General features: G+C 41.2%; 1 protein-coding gene across 1 annotated transcript in view; it reads right to left on the bottom strand.

The window, feature by feature from the left end:
• Positions 1–593: 593 nt before the first annotated feature.
• Positions 594–8,437, bottom strand: part of camk1da (calcium/calmodulin-dependent protein kinase 1Da) — a 73,204-nt gene continuing 65,360 nt past the window's right edge. The window contains exons 8-11 of the mRNA XM_072454982.1: positions 4,538–4,616; positions 4,362–4,449; positions 3,105–3,363; positions 594–2,183 (exon numbers count right to left, since the gene is read on the bottom strand). Of these exons, the coding sequence (XP_072311083.1) occupies positions 2,065–2,183; positions 3,105–3,363; positions 4,362–4,449; positions 4,538–4,616 (545 nt within the window). The 3' untranslated portion in view covers positions 594–2,064. The remainder of the gene's footprint in view (positions 2,184–3,104; positions 3,364–4,361; positions 4,450–4,537; positions 4,617–8,437) is intronic.

Here is an 8,437-nt window from a genome sequence, read left to right as displayed (position 1 = left end):
CTTAAACGTGTGTGTGTGCAAGTGTGTGCGGGTTGTCTGAGCCTCTGTGCAAAGTAGATAAAACGATCATGTCGTATTCACGTGGAGCAGCAACAATTCAAAAGCATCAATGGACGTGATTGTAGTTGGTGGATAAAACCGAGAGAGAAACAAGAGCCACTTTTTGATACAAAGTAGGTACTTTATATGAGGCTGTGGCATTCAAGAGGCATTGGCAGAAGTTAGTATCTAAACTGGATTGTTGTAAAAAAGCAGATATTTTGATGTCCGATTGCATATGTTTTGAAAAGGACTGTCTGGTACAATCAAGTGGATAATGGTTCAGGAGCTTAAAATTAAGCTTTTGTCTTGAATATAGAAAGAAACATTGAAAATTGAATATGTTTTTCTGTATCTTAAGCCCATGATGACGGGACACCTGTATTTGACAACTTATCTTGCATCTGACAACTTATCTTGCATCTGTAGAGGATAAAAAACAAAATATATACTGAAAAAAAAGAAGAAAAGCATCAGGATAGATAGAAAAACCAGAGGAAAATTACTGTTTTTGTGCTGTCAGACACTTTAAAACAGAAATGAGTGAGTTAAAATCTGCCAAAATGCCTTTTTACTGGATTTTGTTCCTCAACAGTTGCGTCTACCAACCGATCATCATATCATCATATTTTGCTACAGTCCTGATTCGTCCATAAGGATGGCACTCCTTTCCCGCCTTGAATCCATCTGAACTCCATGTAAATACCACATTCCCCACGTAGCAACACATCAACAGTTGTGTGGTACTTTTAAAGCACTTTTTAAAGCGTCGACAAACTCACAATAAGCCAAAACGGACCACATAGAAAAGGAAAACAGGTGCTGTGTGTAGCCCATAACATGGCACATCCACGTCAGTCTAAAAATGCTGATGCAAAAAAACAATGGACCGATTAATATGAGAGATTAAACGAAAATCTTAATTCAGCAACAAAACTTGAGAGCATTGAGAAGGCAGTTTCAATGTACCAATACGTCAGACACACAACACCTTTAAACGGAATCCAGTTATCAACAGTCTTAAGTGTTTAATACAAATAAAGAGTTGCAGGAAGTGGAAGGGGGAAGCTGACGTTGAATAATATCGAAGCATTAGCTGAGTCTCGAGCCAGTGATTAGTCCTTCACCTCAGAGCGGCTCAGCAGTCATTTATCATAAAGGCCTCCACAGGGCAACCACGCCTCTGCAGCTGAAGGGGCTGTGGGGGGGGGGAGAGCTGCTGAAGCGGTGGAGCAGGGCTGTGGTGGGGCAGGGCTGTGGTGGGGCAGGGCAGGACTGTGGTGGGGTAGGGCAGGGCTGTGGTGGGGCAGGGCTGTGGTGGGGCAGGTCAGGACTGTGGTGGGGCAGAGCTGTGGGGCTGAAGCGGTAAAGTGCAGTTTGGCTCAAATAGTTTCTGAATGCAACTGTACTGAAGATAAATCATTGCCCCAAAACTGCAATAAATAATAATAATAATAATAATAATAATAATAATAATAATAATAATAATAATAATAATAATAATAATAATCAAACACTATTCTTTACTTTCCTCTTGTCTACCAAAGGGTGCTGCAAAAACCTGTCCATAAACTTTGGGCCAAAGGAAGTTCAAATCAGGTAATCGTGTACGAAAAAGCCCACATAACAAAGTGAGCTATGCATACAAATAATCTTCCTACACTTTAAATTTAGTAAAAGATTTTTCCAATCCAAGTGATGGTGGCAAAAGTCTAGTGCCAGCATAAAAAGTACAATTTGTGGAGGTACTAGTAAACTATACTCTCACTTGAAAAATGTCTATATGTACACGAGTCACACCAAACTGGACTGGACCGCTTCATACACTTTACAGCTCTGAGTCTGTCGGGGAGAGGGACGGTCCAGTCCTCTGCCCTTCGTGGAGCGGGGCAGGGAACAGGCTTGAGGCTCAGTATCCAGACGAGACATTTTCCATGATCTCCCTCTGTTTCTTGAGTTCATAAGTGATTACGTGCAGGTCTACAGCGCAGTGGCCTCCCAGCTGGTGCCCCGCGGGACCTGGCGTCACTTGGTTTCTTGCAGGACGGGGGAGGGGACCGCTGATGGCAGGGGGCTAAGCTCTGTCCCGGCCGAGGAGGCGGCTGTGGACGCCATGCTGCAGGGTGTGGCCGGGGTTGGAACACCTGGGGACAAGAATAAGAAAGTAATCGCAATAAAGAAGAGAACAGTGAACCTCACCTTTATAACTAATTAATGGCAAGGCATGAGTACTCGAGTAATGACGAGTCATGCACCTTCAGATAGAGTAACGCAGTAACTTAACAAGTTGGTTTTCCAAGGCAGTAATGAGATAACATTTTAAAGTAAAGCCACCCAAAATTCCTGATACAAACACTTTGTTTTCTGTCAGGATAAAATCAATCATCAGATATACAAAATATTTGCGGCAGATTAAAATAGATAAAAACAATTAATTCCCCATGGCCCTCCCTCACCTTAAATTAGAATGAGAGAAAAAAAGAACTACTAACTAATACAATTAAAACTATATTTTAGAACATATGTCTATGCTTTTGTAGTTTCTGAGTGGGTCTGAGGTGTAATTCTTGAATGGGCCCTTTGCACGCCTGTAAACCCGAGCCTGTGTAGTGTAGTATTTGCAAGGATCATTCAACTTAATATGCAACACGCTGCTAGACATCTGTGGACTCATAATTAGTGCTAACTAAAAACAGTAACACCCATCTACTTGGGATTGTATATTAAAGCATGGAAATGATCTTAGCATGTCTCTTTCACAAGTACATCATGTGTTTGTACAGACTATTATGGTAAGAGTAGTTTCTTTAGTAGTAGTTTGGACACAGACAGTACTCCGTATCGGGAAGTTGTCACTACTTTCTGAGATTGTCTATGTAATGATGTCAGTCCATTTGCAAAAGTAATAAAATCCACGGTGGATATGATTTTTGTATTAGTTTAGTTTAGCTATTCATATTTCAGTTTTCACTCAAATGAATGGCCTTGATTTGTTTAAAGTATCCACTGGATAGATAGAATCTTAAAAGGTCAATTGCATTACTTTCATTCCTCAGTACACTCACATTCTTTGCGTGGAGCTGTGATATTGTTTTCCGTGACAGAGCTCTTACTCCCACTGGCCGCCGCCCCCGCCGCCGCTGTCACAGTGACACTGGTCTGGTTTTGTCCGGTTGTTCCCGGGATCTGGACCTGGTTCAGGGCTGGTTTCTGGACCTGGTTCTGTTTGTTGTCAGCTTTGGAGGAGGCTGTGCTGCTGTTCATGCTACTGCCCAGCTGCAGTCTTCTCATGTGCCTCACTACAGCTGTAGCATTGAAGGCTTGCTGCAGGGAAAAGATGAGAGAAAATGGAAGATCAACAACTAAAAGTTAAAATGCAAACATGTCGAGTCGAGATGAAAAGTGGGACAGATTTACATGCACACTTTCTCCTTCTGCGGTTTGAAAATTGATGATGCAACTTTATGAGAAACAAATTAAAACTTCACACTAAATACGTGTTCATGTGTGTGTGTGAAAACTAGGCAAAGGACAAAAGTAAAATTGGGGTTTACTTTTTAATGTCCATTTTCATTTTTCTTTTGAAGCCCCAAGGTACAGGAGACTATATAGTACTATATATATATCATACATAATACAGTATAGCTCCTCGCTCTGTCTCTGTCTCTCATCTCATCTGCAGGTGTCATTCTGCAGCTCAGGTGTTTGAAATGAAGTGCAAAGACGGTCTATATACAGGCAGCACATGTTGGGTTATTGGTAACAGGCCGAGACCAAAAACTTCAATTCCACAGCCGGATACAGTCAAATATAAGGGTTTAAAATTGGCATGAGTGATCTGGGGATGATAGAAGTGTTGTTGGACATTAGAATAGGGGCTAATCTCACATCATTAGACATTATTTAACAATTTTGACATGGATAGAAATACCAATACAAGATTAAAGATATCAAATCACATGTAATTCAGTGTTTTTTTGTTTAATTTGGATCTATTCTCCACTTTTCTCCTCCAAGCCTCATGGTCTGAGTGAGTGACAGGTGTATTAAACCAAACACAGTCAAGTTTGGACAGATGGCTTTAGTTACCTCATGAAGAAGAGTACTTGAATTGTGATCAAATAAAAATACTCATTTAGGCTCTAAGGAAATTGTGATTGTTTTTTTGTGGCTTATTGCCCATCCAAACATCACAGCACAAGCAAACACATTCAGGACACCTCTGCACCAGCATGTGTACAGCAAATCAAGTCGTTACACACAACACATTGCAAATACGACAATGATTAGTGAATGTAACATAATGATGAACAAGCCCGTACTCTCCACTTGCTCTTCGCGAAGTTCTTCCTTATTTGGCGGCTCACTGACTCGTGGATGTTCTTACACAGGGCGGTGTCTCCAGCAATCCTGCAGAAACACAGGAAACTCAATGTGCTGTATGTAAATATCATATGTGTGAGTCTTTTTCCATAGAAGTGCATTGCGAGTGTAGTACCAGGGGTGACTGAGGGCCTGTTCACACGTGTAGCGCTTGGATGGCTCCTTCTCCATGAGTCTGCTGATGAAATCCTTGGCTGCAAATCAAACATGAAAACAACAAAATTAACATTACAGTACATGCATTTATAGCTATGCTCGGATTACAGCGCAGGTAAGACCCAGGTTCAAGGAGAAGTAGTAACTGTACCATGTTATACTATATTTGAACTTTTAAGGGGCTGCATTATGTAAAATAGACATTATTGACCTATTATTGACCATTTTATAGCTGTGTTCTTGAATAATTTCCTCACTCTAAGTTGTATTTTGATTGATTCATGTGCGTTTGAGAAATAATTGAATTCCACCCGCCGCTACAGTCAGACTTTCATGTGTTTTCTATTGGCCGTAAAAAAGTCAATAAAAAGACACACATTCCCGAACAATCACTCAGGCTTATTTGAGTTCCACCCACTTTTCTTATTTACAATTTTAAGAAAATGTACACTTCAGATCATATATGTTATGTATATCACGTAACTTGTATTTTTTTCCATCTAAAATCTCCTGCTTACTACAGTGAAATGTCACTATGAAGAGGCGGGGCTTATCAAAGATAAACCCACAGCTTCAGCTACGCTGCCCTAGGAGTAACTATGCTGGGGGAAGTATGACAGCTTGAGCACTATCCTCTTCTTCTTCTGACTACTTATGCTATCAAACAATATTTATTTTTTGATTCCACTTGCAAACTGTTCACCGCCTTCTTTTCTTTCTCTCACTCCTGAGGACCTGTGGACCCAGATGCCCCTCCCCTGGTGAAGTGGTCCCTGCCCTGTGTGGACGGTCCCTCATCTGCCTGAAGAGTGGCTCCAGTTCGCCTCAGTCGGTCCCTCATCTGCCTGAAGAGTGGGTCCAGCTCGCCTCCGACGGTCCCTCTTCTGCCTGAAGAGTGGGTCCAGCTCCAGTCTCCTCGTGTCCGTCTGTCCGTCTGTGAGAGTCGGATCTCTCCTTCACTGGAACTCCTCCAGGTTTCTACGCTTTTTTCCCAAAGAGGTTTTTTTGTAGTTTTTCCTGGCCGAGAAGGAGAGTCTAAGGACAGAGGACCCTGGGACATCGTCCCTCGCCACCACAGACATTGTCTGACTTCATCGCCACCACAGACATTGTCTGACTCCATCGCCACCACAGACATTGTCTGACTTCATCGCCACCACAGACATTGTTGATTCATTTCTCCCTGTGGCCCTCAGAGGCAACTGTTGTTGTGATTTTGGGCCTTACAAAAATAAATTGATTTGATTTGATTTGATTTGATCAGTGCTGCAGTTCTGAACAGGAAGTCAGTGGTCAGTTTGCAGCCTACGTATTGACAAAAAAATGACAAATTATTGCACAACATTATATTCTGATCTAAAATATACCATTATCAAACTACATTATATACTTAAAATTCTCCCAAAAAGAGTGTGGCCCATTTTAGATTACCATTTGAAAGATGAGGTTTCCATTTCAGAAAAAGTTAATCATCCAATTACTTCTTTCCGCTTTGATATTATTTTAGGAAGACAAATGAATGGAGCTTGTGTGAAATATTGAGATGGTTTGGACATGTACAGAGGGAGAATCTTGAAACTATGGAGAGAAGAGTGTCATGATTACAGCAAACAGAAGGTGTAGAGGAAAACCAATTAAGAGAGGAATCTTGTTGGTTTTAGAGAGAAGACGGCAGAAGAGAGAGATGATTCCGTGTGTAGGGAGATGAAATTCGGACCGCAATAGAAAAACGTCCTTGCAGCACGTGTTGAATGCATTTGATCTATTTATTTATCCCGGGATCTATTGTTAAGTGACCATCTAGGGATGAGCCCTGGGCGCAGAGCAGCAGTTTAAGACGCTCCTCTGTCGCTGAACTCTCGCCCGTTCTGTTACATGTGAAGTGTTCAGATTCAAGACAGATAGAGACTGTGTGTGTCCCTCGTGTCCCTCGTACAAATAATGCCAAAAAGTCACATCTCAGAAAAAATATTTCAGGCGTCAGACCAAATAACTTAAGGAAAATAACAATCACAAATGACACAAATATACAAATGAATAAACACGTAAAATGTGGACTGCTAAACATTAGAGCAATTTCCTCCAAATCGCTCTTAGTCAATGAATTAATTAGTGACTATAACATAGATCTTCTAGCTCTAACTGAAACGTGGCTTCAACAAGACGACTACGTCAGACTAAATGAGTCCACCCCACCCACCCATGTTAACTTTCAGACTGCCAGGAGCACAGGCCGAGGTGGTGGTGTGGCAGTGATCTCCCACTCAAGCCTACTCATGAGCCCTAAAACTAACAATGCATTTCACTCATTTGAAAGCCTTATGCTGTCGATCACATGTCCAAATATGAAAAACCAAAAAGGAGTTTTGTTCATAGTTATCTACCGACCTCCTGGTCCCTATTCAGAGTTTTTAACAGAGTTTTCTGACTTTATATCAAACTTAGTGTTAGCCTGGGATAAAATAGTTATAGCTGGAGACTTTAATATCCACGTGAACATGAGTGATGACGCTCTCAGTAATGCCTTCAGCGCCTTGTTAGACAGCATTGGTTTCACTCAGAATGTAAATAAAGCGACTCACACTCACAAGAACACTCTGGATCTTGTCCTAACGTATGGAACAGAGATTAGTGACCTCATTGTCCTCCCTCAAAACCCTATATTGTCAGATCATTTCCTAATTACCTTTCAGTTTATTCTTAAAGATCATCCAGTCTCACAAAATAAAGTTATAATGAAAAGGACAATATCTGAAAAATCTATCTCAAAATTCAAAGAAATAATAGAGCCAATATTCAGTGACATGTCATGTGATCCTGCTGAGAACAGTTTTAGTCCCAGTTTAAGTGATCAATTTGTCGACTTGACCATGAATTCTCTGAAGTCTGCTCTTGACGTTGTCGCGCCGTTAAAACAGAAGGTCATTAGGCCAAAGCGCGCCTCCCCATGGTACAACCAAGAACTGTGTTCACATAAACAAAGAGTTAGAAAGTTAGAGGGATTATTTCGTCGCTCTCACACAGAAGAATCCCTAAAAGCATGGAAAAGTTGCCTGCTGTCCTATAAGCAGGCTCTGCGTAAGGCCCAAACCAGATATTATTCAAATCTAATAGAAGTCAAAAAAAGTAACACTAAATTCCTTTTCAGCACTGTAGCTAGGCTAACAAACTGTCACAGTGCAGTAGAGCCCTCAATTCCAGCTACACTCAGCTCTGATGATTTCCTCCTATTTTTTAACAATAAAATAAAAACAATCAGAGATAAATTAGATGAAATTACCCCCGCTATTAGCCCTGAACTAGCCCAAGCTGTAAATCTAACGTCCCATATAAATCCACCTGTAAACTTAGAAAGGTTCACAGCTGTTGATCAAGCAGAGATAACTTCAGCCATTTTGTCCTCTAAAAGCTCAACTTGTGTCCTAGACCCCATTCCAAGCAGACTCCTCAAAGACATTCTCCCCCTAATTATAGACCCTATTCTTAATATAATAAATACTTCACTCGAAAGTGGCTATGTTCCACAGTCCTTCAAACATGCAGTCATTAAACCTCTTCTGAAAAAGCCTAATCTAGATCCCGACCTATTGGTAAACTACAGACCTATTTCAAATCTTCACTTCGTCTCTAAAATCCTTGAAAAGGTTGTAGTAAAACAGCTTTGTCGCCACCTGCAGGACAATAACTTATTTGAAGTTTTCCAGTCAGGGTTCAGAGCCCACCACAGCACTGAAACTGCACTAGTTAAAGTCACAAATGATTTGTTATTCGCCGCTGACGATGGACTGGTCTCAGTCCTGGTTCTGTTGGACCTCAGCGCAGCGTTTGACACCATCGACCACAACATTCTACTGCAGAG

This window comes from Eucyclogobius newberryi, unplaced genomic scaffold (assembly GCF_026437365.1).
Source record: "Eucyclogobius newberryi isolate DKJ021-1_F unplaced genomic scaffold, fEucNew1.0.hap1 SCAF_2, whole genome shotgun sequence".
Classification (NCBI taxonomy): Eukaryota; Metazoa; Chordata; class Actinopteri; order Gobiiformes; family Gobiidae; genus Eucyclogobius; species Eucyclogobius newberryi.
Note: the sequence above shows the minus strand (reverse complement) of the source record. Positions and strands in the feature narration are given on the sequence as shown.